At 46.0% G+C, this 17,284-nt stretch overlaps 1 protein-coding gene across 6 annotated transcripts in view; it reads left to right on the top strand.

Annotated features, from left to right (window-relative positions):
* Positions 1 to 17,284, top strand: part of LOC135390797 (rho GTPase-activating protein 45-like) — a 47,096-nt gene that overhangs the window by 21,614 nt on the left and 8,198 nt on the right. For all 6 annotated transcript variants that reach the window (XM_064620708.1, XM_064620709.1, XM_064620707.1 and 3 more), the window contains 13 exons: positions 8,701 to 8,929; positions 12,150 to 12,210; positions 12,282 to 12,339; positions 12,415 to 12,558; positions 13,131 to 13,195; positions 14,427 to 14,537; positions 14,609 to 14,689; positions 15,180 to 15,425; positions 15,976 to 16,092; positions 16,207 to 16,352; positions 16,448 to 16,539; positions 16,852 to 17,025; positions 17,090 to 17,226. In XM_064620708.1, the coding sequence (XP_064476778.1) occupies positions 8,701 to 8,929; positions 12,150 to 12,210; positions 12,282 to 12,339; positions 12,415 to 12,558; positions 13,131 to 13,195; positions 14,427 to 14,537; positions 14,609 to 14,689; positions 15,180 to 15,425; positions 15,976 to 16,092; positions 16,207 to 16,352; positions 16,448 to 16,539; positions 16,852 to 17,025; positions 17,090 to 17,226 (1,661 nt within the window). The remainder of the gene's footprint in view (positions 1 to 8,700; positions 8,930 to 12,149; positions 12,211 to 12,281; positions 12,340 to 12,414; positions 12,559 to 13,130; positions 13,196 to 14,426; positions 14,538 to 14,608; positions 14,690 to 15,179; positions 15,426 to 15,975; positions 16,093 to 16,206; positions 16,353 to 16,447; positions 16,540 to 16,851; positions 17,026 to 17,089; positions 17,227 to 17,284) is intronic.

The raw sequence follows: 17,284 nt of genomic DNA, 5'->3' as shown, positions 1-17,284 counted from the left end.
GGATTGTCTGCAGTCTGCACGACTGCGTGTATCTGCTGGTGGTGGAGTGGAGGTGCGTTGTTGTGGCCTTTGACATGACATTACGGCCTACCGTATGTCATGCCCTACCTATCGGCACAATGTCACGAAAGCGTGGATGTTTCACTTGGTCTCGCCTCGGCCCAAGAAACAGAACGGATCATGGGAATTTTTTTTTTTTTTTTCACCCGGTAATACATTGAAAGGTCGAACTCATCGAATATCTCCGTAACGAATTCTCGAGCTAATAACAGCAGCATCGGCCAATACCGGCTCATCACTGGCAAAAAATCAGCTTAGTACCGATTCGACCCCGTAAGCTTCCTGTTAGTGTGGCTTGCAGTTCTCGCACGGCTTCTGTGTCTCCTTTTAGGACCTGCGGCCTCACAGTGTGGCGACTGGAAGGCGGTGTAGGATTGGCGGAGTTCGGCGCTTGTCGACTCTTGCTCATTCATGTCCAGCTCAGCTCATTGTTTGCTCACAATCACTCCCAGCTCAGCTCATTGTTTGCTCACAATCACTCCCAACTCAGCTCATTGTTTGCTCACAATCACTCCCCGCTCAGCTCTCTGTTTGCTCACACATACTCAACTCATTCACCACATTGAACATGAGTGAACACGAATGAGCATGCTCATGAGTGAGTTTTGCCCGAGGTATGGGATCGAGTGACATAACCTGCCCGCTGCCTGAGGTTTTCCCCGATATCGTCACAGCTACACCCGAAGTCCGTTCATGACGCACAACGACCCCCCGCGGTCCCCTACCTCCTTCCAGCCGTCGTCTCTCACTCTCTATAAAAAGAATCTCAATACCGTCTTCCGGCAATCCGTATATCTCTAAAGTCCGAAACAGTCTGGCATCCTTGTATACGTAAACACGTATAGCATCCCTTTTTTGCCTCATATTAGCTACAACTTCTTATAGAGGAAGCTTAGATGACGTGCCCCTTCCGCCGCTGAACCTCTGCCACGGAGTCGTGCCTGTCTGTATACAGGGAAACTCTGTTGAGAAGGTTATTTCTGATGACTCCTGAAGCAACAGGGGCGCGTACATTACGGTTGCGGAAGATCGCGGTCCGGTAAAACACTCTGCGGTTTCTCCATATGTCCGTGTTTGCCGTATAGCCTGGGGATATACCTGCTGGGAGTATGTCTTCGGAATGATAGAGCAACTGGAAGCGGATATCGTTGATCTGTCGAGCAAAGATGGTTCCGCGTATATTTATCGCGACGTATTCCTTTCAATTCTTATCTGAATCGTAAAATATTTATCGAGGATATGTAGTAGGCGGCATGATAGGATATAAAGTTATTCTTGGGTTCAGCCTTGGGAGTACGAAACGCAATAGCGAGAGAAGAGCAGGAAAGAGTGACAGAAAAAAAAAAAAGCTTTTAAGATGGACGCGATATCCATATGGGCTAGCTTTTCTTTTCCACTTTTTCCCCCCGCTCGGGCTGTAGAAAGTTACAGATTGCAGGAGTGCACAGCAGTAAGGAGAAGGAGACAGGGGGGTTAGTATCCATCTTGGGCCGACTTCAGGGACAAATGTGCCGACACCCGTCTGGAAAGTGCTCCGCTAAACCCAGGAAAAAAAAAAAGAAAAGATCTAAGACAGTACAGCCGGTGGCTGGATTCGAACCCACCACCTTCCACTCTTCAGCATGACCTTCCTGGAGCTATACCATGCATCAACACGCCGAGAGATGTCCTATACGTACGTTGTACAGTTGATGTACGGTGCAGGCTTCTATATTCCATTTACTTTCCCACTTGTTACATTAATCTGCGCACCATGTATATGTCGCAGGGCACATACTTGTTGGGATTCTTGGCGGCGTTACATTAGTAGGTACACTCGTGAGGGTTGAGGACATCTTCCTTGGTACATTCTGAATACGAAACTAGACCACGCATATCATATACTCAAGGCCAGACGGCATTCAGAATCTCATCGCTCGGGAAATGTATGCCCTCTGTAACACTTTACACATACAAGGTGACAATAAGCCAGATGTGAGTACATCAGAGTGTTCATAAACCATCAGTTTTGCCTAAATGGTAAGGTGGTTCTTAGACGCCCTAGAATGCCGGTTGTACTAGCTATTTTGTTAGTGATGTGACTAACGCGCTTATCCCAGGACATGGTATGGGTGAACCACACACACAGTGACTTAACATCTGTCACAGCGTTAATTGTACTGGTTCGTATAGGACAATGGGCTCGGTGTATGTGACAGGTTTACCTGGTGAATGAAACAATTGCTTTAATTTTTGTGGTATTACTTTGTAGGTATAGTTGACAATGGACCAGTTGTGCAGGGCGGCTAGAAAGTTGTTCATTTTATTAATTAGGTAGTCGCCTTGCAAAAATAAGCTCGTGTCGTCACCGTACGTAATGAACTTAATATCATTAGATAAGTCGAACATGTCGATAAATATAAATAATAAAAGGTAGGGGACCTAGTATGCTACCCTGCGGTACGCCAGACGATATTATGGAGTACGTTTGAACAATCGCCATGTATGTCAACAAATTGATTGCGACGTTGAAGGTAAATGCGTATTAGTTTTAGTGGAACGCCGCGAACAGCGTAATGTTGGAGTTTACGGAGGAGCACGCGACCATTTATTAAGTCAAAGGCTTTAGAGTAATCCTCCTATAGTATGATGAGTTTTGTTCTCGAAGAGAAATTCTTTTTGGGCAAGGAGGGCAAGTTGAGTTGAACGCTGTTCTCTGAAGCCAAATTGAGAATCCGATATAGCAAACTATTTTGTTTGAAACAGGAAGAGGGCCGATGATGTATAAATTTCTCAAGACCTTTTGAAAAGGTGGTCAATATCGAAATAGGTCTGTAATTGTTAAGGATGTTTCGGTCACCACCTTGTGTGTATAACGATAACTTTCGCAAAACACTTATCTGTGGGGAATACCCCAGTCTGTAGTATTATGTTAATAATGTGAGTAAAGAGAGGAGCGAACCTGAAACCCATCTTTGTCGCAGCAGTTGCTGTTTTTTTTTTAGGTTATTAAAAGCTGAGAACACTTCCTGATACATATTCGAGATCGGTGTCCGATGACATCTGACTGCCATTGTACAGTAAGCAATAGGGTTTATTCACATGACGTCATTCGTAGGAGACCGCCACTGTCGCTAGCAAGCATATGTTCCGCCGTCGGCCGCCATATATATTTGGCGTTTCGAAATTGTTGCGCCCTGTGATTTGTAGCATATATCCAAGTAATTTCCACGTTTTCGACGGTAAGAGTCATTCCACAAAGCATATACCAGCGTACGAATGCGGGTAAATAACTTCGAGGGACCTATACAGTATGGCGGTGAGGTGACGTCAATGAATAAACCCTACAAGCAAAATCCGTTAAAGGATTCACGAGATATTCAACCCAGGAAACCTTGTCGCCATCGTGTCGAGCTGGGCCTCAATCCTTTCTATTGAAGGTAAAAGTGTGTGGGCGTGCAGACGTTTTCTCCGCGAGACACGATTTCATTGTGTCGCCTATCATCCCCCGCACTTGACCCAGATCTTCCCACCTGTGAAGCCTCCGCAAAGCCTCCGATGCGTCGCGGTGGCCGTCGGAAGGTCTTCTTCTTTTATTCGAGAGGAAAAGGATCGCACCTTTTCGTCGGCCGCCTCTGCTTTTCTCGGACTTTCTCGTCTTTGTTTCGTATTCGTCTTTGCGTGCGCAACTGGTTTTGGAAATGTGCGCGGCTATATTCTAATCGGAAAGTTGAAGGTTGTGCGACGATTGTATAGCGCACGCAAAGTCACGCATTTGAAAACTTATGTATACCGTCGCACGTAGGCGAGAAATACTTGTATAATATACAAGTATATAAGGCCGCCGAGTACAAGACGACGTGAGGATATACCGATAGGTTTATTAATTATTTTTCTTTTTGCACGAATGAACTGTAACTACGTGTACTTGCCCGGTTTCTTTTTTTTTCTTTTTTTTTTAATTTACGGGTTCCCTCATTTGCCGCTTTGCATATCGTGTCAGATAACCACCGAAAGGCCCCGCAAGACAGTATAATCGAAGCCAGATTACGTGATAACGTTGTCTCCGATACGTACAGGGCGATTCTAGATTAGTATTATCGGGGATTCCATGGGGCCCACAATATAGACGACCCTCCCCAAGCAGCACAATGTACCGAAAGTCGAGTGCAATAGGGGTGGACGGGTAGGTGGAAGGCCTTGAACAGACTCGTGAAACTGAAGAACATTGATAAGAGACATACCGTCCACCCCTATTGCACTCGAGTTTCAGTACATTGTGCTGCTTGGGTCTGTTTACAAACATGTGACGTAACGAGAAGACCGGTTCGAGGTTATATTTTGCTGTGGTGGGCAAGAAGCGGGGAAAACGCGTCGGCCGATAGGCCGAAAAGGCTGATAAGGTTGATAGAGCCCACCAGCATGCTTTGCGCAGCGGTGAAACATAATCAATGACGTAGTGGTGCAGGTCGTCTATAGGCCACCTGAGCCCCTACGTCATTGATTACGTAACGCAGCTGCGCAAAGCATGCTGGTGGGCAGTATCAGCTTTATCAGTCTATCAGCCGGCGCGTTTTTCCCGCTTGCCCACCACAGAAAAATATAACCTCGAACCGGTCTTCTCGTGACGTCACATGTTTGTAAACAGAGGGTCGTCTATTGCCAAAGCGGGAGCGACAAAACGAAACTGCTTACGAAATGCGAAAATTGACATTGTAATAATAACAATAATAATAACAATTGGGAGTAGATTTCCACGTGAGGTGAGTCCACCCACACTCGTGTGCTGGAAGCAATAGACCTTTTTCACATTTCACATCGTATCCTAGTGGCTCTCCAGCGAACCACCCTTGGCGCGCGCCAAAAACAAACCCATATGGTTAGCATAAACGGGTTCTGGAGTGGGGCCGACGAGTTCGCCCGGTGTCCCCGCTGGTCCCCACTCCTGGATGGATGGATGGATACTGTGGCTTTTCCCTTTGGAACGGGCGGCAGCTTGCACCACCTAGCCTAGAATAGACCTCCCTGTTTGTAAACACATGACGTCATAGTGTTCGACAGCGCCACCAATTTGGTAGAGTTGAAGTACGCTGGAAGCTAGGGGCGAACAAGGCCACGGTCTTGGGGGGGATTACGATGGCCCCTGAAAGGGACGCAACCTTCGGTCCTACTTTTCTTGCAATAGAAGGCAACGAACAACAGCCCATTCGTGGAACGCAGCCATTTCTCATTCCGATTTGTTTCGGTTTCAGTCTGTCTACAAACGTCATAATGACGTTTCTCGGGTAGAGGTCTATTGACACATTACCGAGATTGAAATTACTTCAGATGATCAGAACTATTCACACTGCCGGTGTTTGCATTGGAAATAACTACATTATTCCTATGCGGCCAATCATTTAGTCGGTCTTTTGTATTTTGTACTCTTTTAAAGTTAACTACGCCCCTATCGTTTCGGAAACCCCGTGCTTTCCAGCAGTGATGGCCAGTAGTTAACTACATGTAGTTAAACTACTAGTTAAACTACCTGATTGTAGTTAAAAAGTAGTTATCAACTACTTGCAGAAATGTAGTGGCAACTACTAGTTAAACTAATATTTTAAGTAGTTAACTACAGTAGTTAGGTTACTGAAGGCGCCAACTACTTCTAATTTTGCCGCAAGCTTTACGGCACGATTGTGCTTCCGACTTTTACCTTGAGCTACTTGTTTGGTGAGAACGGAGGTGCACAGCAATTGTGTCGTGCATGTGTACTAAATCTTCACTTTTAATGCTTGTCTAGTGAAGCCTCATTTGCTGTGAATTCTGCAACTTAGTTTATCGCGTATAGGCACAGAAAGAATCCCACCGCAAGCTTTGTATTTGACGATCGTAGCAATGGCTTGAGCCAAAGTTTATTATTGCTTGTGATTCATATTTAGGTGTCCAAGAACACTACAAGGGATTGGTGTTGGTGGACAACGTTAAGTAGTTATAAATGTAGTTAAACTACATTGCAGTAGTTAAAAAAGTAGTTTTAACTACTCCCCTGAAAAGTAGTTGAACTACTAGTTAAACTACTCAATCACAAAGTAGTTAGTAGTTATAGTTAAACTACTGTAGAGGTAGTTAGTGGCCATCACTGCTTTCCAGAAGGTCACATCACCATGCGTCGGCCGAATACCTTCGTATGCCAATATGACATGCTCCGCGGTCTCCTCTTCTTGTCCACATATACCGCATGTTTTACCCGTGACATCTGTATATTTTGCGACACGAGTTTTCGTTCGTAACGTTTCGTTCCTGTCGTCCCCATCCAGCGCCATCTATTGAACACGGAGATAACCTGAACCTGAACCTTATCTTCCGCACAAGGTCACAGCGCATGCGCATAAGCAGGTGTGAAAAAGGTCCTTCGAAATTGTGAAAAACTCCTCCCGTATTGGTTACGTGATTGTGGAGAGGTCAGCCTAAACATGCTGGCTTGCTACTCCACCGCACTTCCCAGGGCGCTGGGTCGGCGGTGGCGCTGCTCTCTCTTCCTCGCAGCGCTTGATTTCTTCCTGTGGCTGACAACTGCGACCGAGTGGTTAGCTCCTTCCGTGCCAAAATTGGGATGTGACACGGGTTCGAATCCTGGAACCGCGGCTCTGGATCGCTCGGGAAGCCGGCACATATCGAGAAACATAAAGGACGTTGCGTTGACAAGGCTGCTGCAACCCTCTCGATAAGGGAATTGTGGCTGCGATCGAAAGAGTTGCACCGCAAATGTTGGACGACAGGCGTGCCTCTTGAAGTCGCAGTAGCGCTCTTTTTCATATACCGCATGCAGGTTAATTAGCTGTTTCCCGTTTGAATAATTATAGACCACGCCCAGATAATAATAATTTCAGATCCCCCTGTACTCTATAAATTCTGTTCGACATGTCAGTGGCCTCTTTTAAGAGGTTGTTTTCCTTCTACTAAACAAATTGCGGCCAACACCAGGGAATCACGACAATAGTGTCGTTGTTGTTGCTGTTTGTACCTATTCACCATTACAGCGAAACGAAAACTAACCGTGGTCTGTTCATGTCCCGGCTTTTATTAGTTGCACTCTGTCCACAAGGTAGCCTGCGCATATATACGCCACTTTATAATCGACTTTATAATGGCCTTCCGGCATAATTGCATCCCGTTTTCACACCTTTCATTATTATTATTATTATTATTATTACTTTTTTCAATTCTAAATTTAGCGCCTCTTCTCTCTTCCTCCTCGTGATGTCCTTTCCTCATCCAGAAGAAAAATAAATAAAATAAATAAATAAATAAAAAAATTGCATCTCAGGTTGTATGACGAAAACGGCAGGAAATGTTCCGCCGTGCGGCGCTATGTGACCTCATCGTGTTCCTTTTTTGTCAGTGGAGGAAGTGATTAAGTTCGATCGCTTCTTTCATCATGAGCTGTAGAGGAATATCGAAGATGGTGTCACGTGACACGATAAGACCGCTTTCTAAATCTGGCATTGCGGCGGTTTGTGCCGACGGCGCCGATCCATTGGTAGCAGGCGAGGTGGGGCTTAATTTGTCTCGTTTGTACCTTATACAGTGCTGCGTCTGGTTTTGTATAGTTTCTGTTTCGGTGACAGCTCCCTCTGGTGGTCTTGGGAGGAGGGTGTTGTGGCGGGGAAACCCGCGGTTAGGTCCGCGATGGCTAAGAGCTATAACGTCATATTAATGACGTCACTCTGAGGGCCTATAGTCGATTAGTGGGATAGTACAGGCATATGTTAAGAAAGAGTGGGAGAGAGAGAGAGAGAGAGAGGAAATGGGCGCACTGTTGTTGAGAGGGAGGACAGTGTGTTCAAACGTTATTAAAGGGATAACTTCATAGTGCCCAACGTCGAGAGCCATGTAGGTACGTCCGTAACAGTTGTGGAGAGGGTAGAGTGAGAAGGTATAATGGGGGAGGGGTAGGGCACTGAGAGGAGTGGATCAGGATAGGATGCAGCCAATTTTTATATTGTCTCTGCGTGTGTGTTTCAAGTGTATATATATATATATATGTACTATATTCTGTACATATTAGAGGGTTGTGAAAGGGTTGCTCTGGAACTTCGGGAATAATGCTCGTTTAGTTCCGTATATTCTTCTTTTTTTTTTAGTCCGCTAGGTAGAGCGACCAGCTACATATGCGCATGAGGAAACATACGGATTTGAGACTTGGGTGCTGCTGCTGTATTCTGACGTGCTATTCTTTACTGTAAACGGGAATTCACGTTTTACAAAAGGAAGAGGTTACAAACCGAAAACTTCTTTGTTCGGAAACTGAGCAGAAAGAAAAGCTTTCGAACAGCAGATCACAGTCGTTCCGACTTAGCTTTGTGCCCTACATGAAAAGCATCCGCTCGCGCAGCCCACTAACGCTCTGCCCTCAAAGCTCTTTTGACCTTTTTGGACACAATAGCACTTCGACCCTTATTGTGAAGGGGCTCATTATTTCATTCCCCACATCACCATCAGCAATGGGCTAGAGTATCGCCCCCTGGCGACGAAACTCCCCCATTCATCATCTCGATATAAAGCTTATTATTATTATTATTTTTTTAAAGTGACTTCATTTTTGTTGCAGAGCGTTAGCGTTGTTAGAGTAGTTTTTAACGCTCTTTTTATTTTTCTCTTTCTACCATTGGTGCGCAGAGAAACAAGAGACGATGCGGGTGGCGGCCCACGAGCGCTTGGGCGAAGTCCTGCGTATCCTGCGCTCCATCCTGGAAAAATACCCTCCCATCCAGTCGACGGAGCTTCTCATGGCGGCAGGGACGCTCATCCAACACGTGAAAGGACACAGCTATGGCTCGGAGGAAAAGTCTGAGAGTCTAGAGTTCTTCGAAGCGATCGACCAGCTGGCCCTGGCTTTCAGCAGTCGGTATGGAAACAATTTTTTTTTTAAATTCCAGTTTTACATTTTTGTTCATTATACACTCTAAGAAAAAAAAAAAAACATACGTCGAAAAGGGGAAAAAAAGAGAAACACTGTCAAGGAGCCCGCGAAGAGGGAATCACACACGTAACATGAAAAACACAAAAACATGTTCGTGCAAGAGACTGTACTTCTTCAGGTTCTGAACCTGAAGAAGTGCAGTCTCTTGCACGAAAGTTCTTGTTCAAATAAATCTTAGTTGCTCCTAACCGTTTTTCATGTTACGTGTGTGAAAAAAAAAGAGTAAATGGAGGAGGAACTATAGCTTCTAGTTCACCATAGACTGCAATTACTCTCCTGAACTTGAAGTATACTGCACACAGTCCCTAAACTTCTGTGCATCTATAGTCCCAAAGGGACTTTAATTACTTTTTTTTTCTTCTTAGAGTGTAGCCGTCAGCGCAGACTCCCAAGAGCAGTGTGAAACTATGGGAAAATTGACGATGACACTTACCTAATCGTTCCCATGCTTGGTCGTCCACTGTCGGGTTTCTTCTTTTAGTTCTGCTTAACCACAGACCATGACCAAAACTTTACAAACATGTGACGTCACAGCTGACGTCAGTAAGATAACGTTACCTTCCGCGGTTAGTGAACACGAGGTGGCGGGGTCGGAACTGGCCGGGTACGCACCAGCAATTTGTCGCTTTGGAGCAAGTCGCTTGAACCACGCGATTAGACACTTCTTCCAGAGTCGTTTCGATTGGGGAGGGGGCGAGAGGGGCAGCCGCCCCTTGCGCCTTCGCGAGAGGGGGCGCCGCACGACAGGTTCCGAGCATGGTTGAACAATAAAACGAGAATATTGAGCTCGGAACGGCATATGAGCTACTTGCTTGTACACACAGCGTCTACTGGGAGGGGGGCTTCATGTAGGCTGGCTTTGGGACGGCTTTGACCTCATCGTCCGCGAAAGACGTAAAATGCGGTGCGCAGTGTGCCGGGATTTCGACGCACCTAAAAAAGCTCTCGAGTGAGCAAAAGTAATCTGGGGGTTCGCTCATAATCATGGCCATCTCAGGAAATCAACGCCGGACAAGCTCAGAAAGCTTTCGTGTTTCCGTTCTCTGTTCAGTACGTATAACGGCAGCCAGCTAGCCCAACTTTTCACTCCGAGTTTGTTTCTCACTATTTGTAATACAGTCAAACTCCTTTATAGCGAACACCTTTTTAACGAAAATACCACTACACCAAATTTTTTTGCGGTCCCGCTGGAGCCCTATAGGTCCAATAATGGACATCCTTTTTAAACAAAAATACCTTTACTACGAATTTTTTTGCTGTCCCCTGAGTTTCGTTGTAAAGGAGTTTGACTGTACATAGTTCCATTGTGCCAGAACAGTGAACGGCACCTCGCGCATCCTGGTTACGCGTTTACTGTACGAAACACTGGGAAAAAGCAGAAAGAAAACGAAGAAGAAAATTTTGATTTCCGACGAGTCTCGTTGTAAGCAACAAGCCGCCACAGCACGAGCAACATGGACCGCCTTAAAAGACTCCCTCGCCCATCGTACCCCTCCCTTCGGCGTCAACCCATTCCGTCACCCGATGAAAGCACGACATTCCAGAAGGGCCCCTCCTTACGCAATCCATCTCGTCTCGCGATTAAGGACAATCAGGCCCGCCAATTTTACACAATATACTAAGGCCGGATGGATGCGATCTCCAGACCCGTACACCACCACATCACCAGCCGTAACAGCCTTCCCCGGAATATGCATGTTCCAAGTCACACGTCAGTGGCTTCGAGGATCGCAGAGACTCTTGGGCGAACATTTCCATTCGCGGTATGTGTCAACAGGCCCGGACGGGGGTGTAACTGGATAGGCGTCCAACTCTGGCCTTGGCGAACTCAAAAGACCGTCGCCGCCTTGACCGGAGGCTTGGCTCCTTTTAAGAGATGCTGTATTGTCTGCGTGCTGAAGGTTCTTGACGAGTTAGAAGTGATGTTGTGACAAATGGCCATCACGGCTTGCTTTGGATGGGCAAGCGGGTGTTGTCATTTGTGTCGCGACGGAAGAGTTGGAATGTCTTTGACGCCTGTCGGGCAGTTGTGACATGGTTGCGTTTTGAGTGGTTTTGACGTGCTGAGTTTTTGAGTGTCTTCTGCTGTGCTGTTTCGTGTGACGAGATGTTCGCGCTTCGACTTGTGAAGATCGTACTGTTGTCTTCACCTGCGGATTGGATGCGGATTTGTCGTGAGAGGGATGCAGTGCCATGAAGTGCTTCCTATGTCCTTACGGACCTCGAAGCGTACCATCCGCTACTTTATAAGGATGTTTGTGACTTTTCGCTGGCTCGCTGAAGTGCTGTACCTTCAGTTAAGAGTTTTCCGTGAAGCTTCGAGGCATGGACACTGGGAAATGTTGTTGCAGGATTACCGTTTTATTTCTTTTGTGACGTAGCAAAATACCGCCCGATCTCTACCAAAAAGAGGAATACGTGGCCCGTGCAACTGTGTCACTTTGTGTGGTCGAGGTGACGGTCGCTGGTCCATACGGATGTCGATCGCGTGAGGCTGACTTCGTTTTGATGAAGCCGGAAGTGTTGATAATCAAACCCGGAAGCGAATGACCGCATGTTGTGTGTGTACGGTCGTGACTTCAAAATGTTGGATGTTTCGTCGCCCGTGTGAGTGTCGAACTTGAAAATGAGACGGGTTGTCGAGCGATGACGTGCCACTACTCTGTAGCGGCAGCGGCGTTCTTGAAAAGTCTCGTTGGCAGGTGAGGCGTCGGGTGATTTGCAGACGACAGTCTAGACCTTTATTCTTTTGTATCTTTTTTTGTGTGTATTTTTTTTTGTGTGTTTATATGTATCTTTTGTTTTTTCACTTCGGGAAGCGCCGCATGACCTCCTCGCGGAAAGATGGTTGTGCTTCGTGTTTTCGTTCGCTGATGATTCAAGCAGACGACACCGTGACTTGTGCCATCACTTTCATCAGTATTACTTTTTATTTATTTCTCTTGCTCCATTACGCAGCGAGAGAAATAACACCTAAACGCAACGAGAAACGTAATAAGCCTCGCATAGCCAATCATTACGATTGGCTATATGCGAGGCTTATTACGTTTCTGCTTTTCCCGTTAATGTAGCAGACGTGTTTAAGCAGACGACACTTCAGTCCCGCCATTTGTTTACATTCTGGAACTTCTCTGTTTTTATTTAGAGTGTCCGAATACTTGATGGGAGATTTGGATACCTCCATAAATGCCGTCAGTAAAACGAGGGTACGTTTCTTCATATTTCTGCTGCTCCGTAACACTATTATGGAGCGTGTCTGATTTCCGTGATATTCCAGAGTTGCGATAACTTGCTGTCGCCCGATAAGGATTCCGATGGGCTCAGTCGAATGTACGGTGAGTGCACGTTTTGTCGAGAATCTGATATTATGTGTATGCACATAGATGTGAAAAGAATAAGTCGTACTTTAGAGTCGTCTGCATTGACGGGTCAACAAGTGGACAGCAGGCTGATGAGGATAAGCGAAGGTGTGGAACTGTCCCTGAAGCGTGCCAAAGTGTGGTCCAAGTACGCCAAGGATGTTATGACGTACGTGGAGAAAAGAGCCAATTTAGGTGAGTAATTCGGTGTTTTCTTAGTTTCACATCAGCCAGAGTTAGATAATTTCCACGCAGAATTGCCGGAAATTTTAAACTGCTGAAAAAAATGTTTTCGGACAAATTGGGGGAAAAAAACACACGAAATTTTCACTTTTGTACGACATTCATTTCTTAGCCAACATTAAAAAACAAATGATAATGTAATATAAATTATGAATATAGATATTATTTGCTTTGCTTACACAATGTCAATTTCGCTAGGTAATGTAACCATCAGCGCAAGGCTTGATTAGAACTAGCAATCGCATATTTATTCATTACATATGCATTTATTATGCTTCTATGCACTATATTGTGCCTCAGCGTTGTATTTTTTATTTTCGGGATTGAAAGTTGGGCAATTTTTCCGACGCTGAGGAAAAAAAAAAAAAAAGAAAGACGGCAATAGACCGTTTTCTTCCGATATCTTCGTTTTTCTCCGAGGCCTCGCATCTCTATAGCCAAAGCCAGCGCACGTTAGCAGGTTGTCTCTCTAGCTCCGTGGTCGAGTGCGGTTTTTACAACTAAAGTGTGCTATCGTTGCGCAGAGGCCGAGCATGCAAGGAATCTCCTGAAACTCGCTCAAACCATGCGGCCTGTTTTGAAAGAAGAGGTAAGAGTGCTTCTAAATTATTATTTTCTTGTTTTTGTTTCCTTTCGTGTGTTGTGACAGCGTCCGCCGACAATTCGAAGGACCTGAGTTTCGCGTGAATTGACAACGTAAGAGTGGACAGCCGTTCGTGTTAAGGAATTCAAACAACCCTGGGAAAAGAGGTGCTGACGCCAGGAATCGAACTCCAGTTCTCGTTGCTTACGTCGTATTAAGCAGGTTCGTTATAAGCGAGTTCACCACGAGCGGGATCGTCTTAAGCGAGATCGTTATAAGCGGCTGCATCGCACCTGCGCCTTATCGGTTTGAATTTGAACGCGGCTGGCGAATATAATTCGTCTTATCGGTTGATATATTTCTCGCGATAAAAATATATCGCACCAGGTTTGAGAGTTTACCGAAAATGAATCCGACGCGGTCGCCGATTGAGTTGTAGCACGAATATGTCGTTATCGGTACATAGTGAACGTGTGTACGATGCGACGCAGCCAAGTCGGCGATTAAATCATCCGCAAAAGATGGCAAAAAAAGAAAAGAAAACACTACAGCTAAGAAACTGTAACACAGCGCAAAATTGGGTGATATTGTAGGTTTTTTTTTGGGGGGGGGGATAAAAATTAAAAACGCAAAAAAAAAACAACAACAACAGCATGCGGGACGGTAAGAGGAAGGATCATGCGTGAAGTATTTGGTGTCGGTCCATGCGCGCTTTTGGCGAGTCCTGTGCGCCGATGGAACTTTGATCGGCGGCGGCGTCATGCCCACCGGCGGCGGCGGCGGTGGTAAAGCTGGCGGCGTTAAATTTGAATAGTCCCCGAAGTCGTTACAAGGAGACAAAAGCAAACCCGACCTGCTAGAGGTCTGCAATACGCGTTTTCGCGTCCGAAAACAGGTGCGAAGGGGCCCTCGGCGCGCCGGTTTGGAAACGGCGTCGGCGTATCGAAAATTACCGTCGGCGTACCGAAAATTACCGTCGGCGCACCGAAAATTACCGTCGGCGCACATGTCTATTCTACCCGGAATGATGTCAATGCAAATCAGAAAAAAAGGGGGGGGGGAGCAAAAACGAGTTTTTTGTGGGTTTAACTCCAAAACACGAGGCTCTAAATACGTTTAACGTTCAACCTAGCCACACCCAGTACCACATTATTTTCACATGAACACCAAAGGAAAATAGGATAAAAATTGTATTAGGCCACTTTTAATAGGAAGCGCGTCCCCGTTTCCTTTTCAGAGCTTCCTACCGTTCCAGTCCATCTACTGCACTGCAATAGATCAGGACCTGGACAATGCCAACAACTGCTTGTCAAACTGCACCCTCTTGCACGATCACAAATTTGTTGAGGTACAGTCAAACCAGCGACAGTGACCACGTGTCTCGAAAATAATATTGGGGCGTCATTCCACCTCTTCCAGCCCCTGAGTGCAAGGAGGAATGAGCACGAGAAGATGCGCAAACAGCTCAAGGAAATGTGGCAGAGGGAGCTGAAGAAAATGGTAAGTGTCAGTGTTCCAGCAATCTGGAAGGTATAGCATGTTGGAAGTAGTCTCGCAAGGGTCCTACTTTGCTAACAACCAACAGTGGTATATGTACCGGTGGCCACCTGGTCATCTGGTGATCGCAATACAGGGTGAATACTCTCATCCAAGAACTGTAATCTCTTATTAGAACTTAAGCTGGTGACTGAGTTAAGGAATGAAAGGAGGCATTAGCCAGGCTTTCTGCATCTAAATGGCGTTGTACACACGTTAACAGCTGTGGTTGGATGGAAGCCTCGTGTCCAGTGAGACACCCATAGTTCAGCGAAACATGTGGTGGTCATGGTGATCACAGTGCATCACTTCCATGGTAGATGGGTTCACAAACCCAGCGATGAACAAATTAAATTTAACTTTATCAAAATATTGATGGGCAAGAGTTGTATATGCATGGCGCACTTTGTGCAGAGAGTTTCTGCTAAACTTGGTCTCCGATACTGTTTCACAGCAAGAGTGCGAGACTAACGTCCGCAAGGCTCGAGCGCTGTACATTCAGAGACAACAGGAACACGACAAAGCCAAAGAATCAGCGCAGAGAGCGGAGGCCCACGAAGGGACCGACGGTACGGGGCGTAGTGAACGCAAGCGGAGACTAGAAGACGACGCCCTTCAGCGAGCACGAGATGCGGAGACAACTTACAAGGCCTGCGTGGTTGAAGCCAACGAGAGGCTACTAGCGCTTGAGCGAGTCAAGGTACTTGTTGCAGAATTAGTAGCGTGACATCATTACCCATGCAGCATAATATATAGGCCAAATATTGGCAGTACTGGCACAATATTGGGCCAGTATTACCAATATTCAGCCAGTATTGCCAATATTCAGCCAATATTGGTCCAGTATTGCCAATATTCAGCCGATATTGGACCAGTATTGCCAATATTCAGTCGATATTGGACCAGTATTGTAAATATTCATTCAATATTGCCAATATTCAGCCAGTATTGGGCCAGTATTGCAAATATTCAGCCAGTATTGCAAATATTCAGCCAGTATTGCCAATATTGAGCCAAGATGCCATGCTGCTTGGGTATATATAACTAGACAGTACTGTTTTAGTATAGCCTCTAGCCTAGGCATTTTCTTAAACTGCAGATAGGTTGTGCTAGATAATTGTGTTCAAACCTGCTGAAGGACTGTGTAGTGTCCTTGCATTCATTCCAATCTGTTTGGAAGGTGATATTGCAGACTTGTTTGCTTTAGTGACAAATGATGCAGTGTCATTTTCACTACGTTACCATCACAGGCAGAAGTGCTTCAGCAGGTGCGAGAACTGATCTGTCAGTGTGACCAAACCATGAAAGCGGTCACCGTGGCCTACTTCCAGCTTCAACATACCGTCTCTGCACCGTCTCCGGTGCAGGTAACCTTACTTGCCTTTGTCTTCTTCGTTTGAATACAGAACAGAGCACATACCATACACTTTATCGCAGTTATGACCGTTGATCCCAATATCTTCACTTTAACAATATTTCAGTTTCAAACATTGTGCGAGAGCAGTCGTCTGTACGAACCCGGCTCTCAATACATGGAATACATAAAGCGCATACCCATCCCGTTGTCCCGCGAAGAGGCTGGCAGACCCCAGTTGTTCACCTTTGAGCCTTACGCCACCGATGCGAGGTACAAAACCACCTGATAATATTACCTTTCGTGTGTTCCAACTACATTGGTTGTTGCACTTGTATCCTGGATTTTTTCATATGCTTTATTTACAGATCCGAGAGAGACAGACGGTACAATGACGGGACAGAGAATGTCGACGACTCATTCAACCATGCATCTGGTGAATCCAGGCTGGATGCTAGAAGTGAGTTAATGCAACTTCAACTATCACCAACATCAACCCACTAACTGTTGTTACAGAATTAGTAGCGTGACGTCATTACCCACGCAGCATAATATTTTAGGCCAAATATTGGCAGTACTGGTCCAATACTGCGCCAGCATTGCCAATATCCAGCCAGTATTGCCAATATTCAGCCAGTATTGGCAATATTCAGCCAATATTGGGCCAAGATGACCTGTATCCCACTAACTGTTTCAGTCACTGACCATGCAACGAATTTGATTAATTTGAAGCATCTTACACGACGTACTATCTTTGACGTACACGTCACAGGCAAACGGAGGGAGCATGTTCAGGAGAAGCACACCGGAGGCGGCAGCGACTCCGACAGCAGCTGTCCCAGCAACAAGTCCGTGGACACCAGTCCGACCGCTAGTCCACAGATTCCCACGCGGACTTTGCTGACAGTGTCCTCCGGAGACGAGCTCGACACTGACCACGACAATGGTGGGTTTGAGACAACATGTTTGTGGCTGTCAACACTCTTTTGACTTAACGTTGCTACCAACAGACAGCGGATTGGGGTTGTGCCGTAAGATGTGCTTATCCCGAGCTGCCGAAACCCATTCCTTTCGGAAACTCCGGACTCCGTCTCGGTGTCGAGAATGCGACTCCTACGTCTACTTCCAGGGAGTGGAGTGTTTGGAGGTAGGTTATAGCCGAGCCCGTTTGTACGATCTTCGATATAACGGTAACTCCGATGGTG

The sequence above is a fragment of the Ornithodoros turicata genome, chromosome 4 (assembly GCF_037126465.1).
Source record: "Ornithodoros turicata isolate Travis chromosome 4, ASM3712646v1, whole genome shotgun sequence".
Lineage (NCBI taxonomy): Eukaryota > Metazoa > Arthropoda > Arachnida > Ixodida > Argasidae > Ornithodoros > Ornithodoros turicata.
Note: the sequence above shows the minus strand (reverse complement) of the source record. Positions and strands in the feature narration are given on the sequence as shown.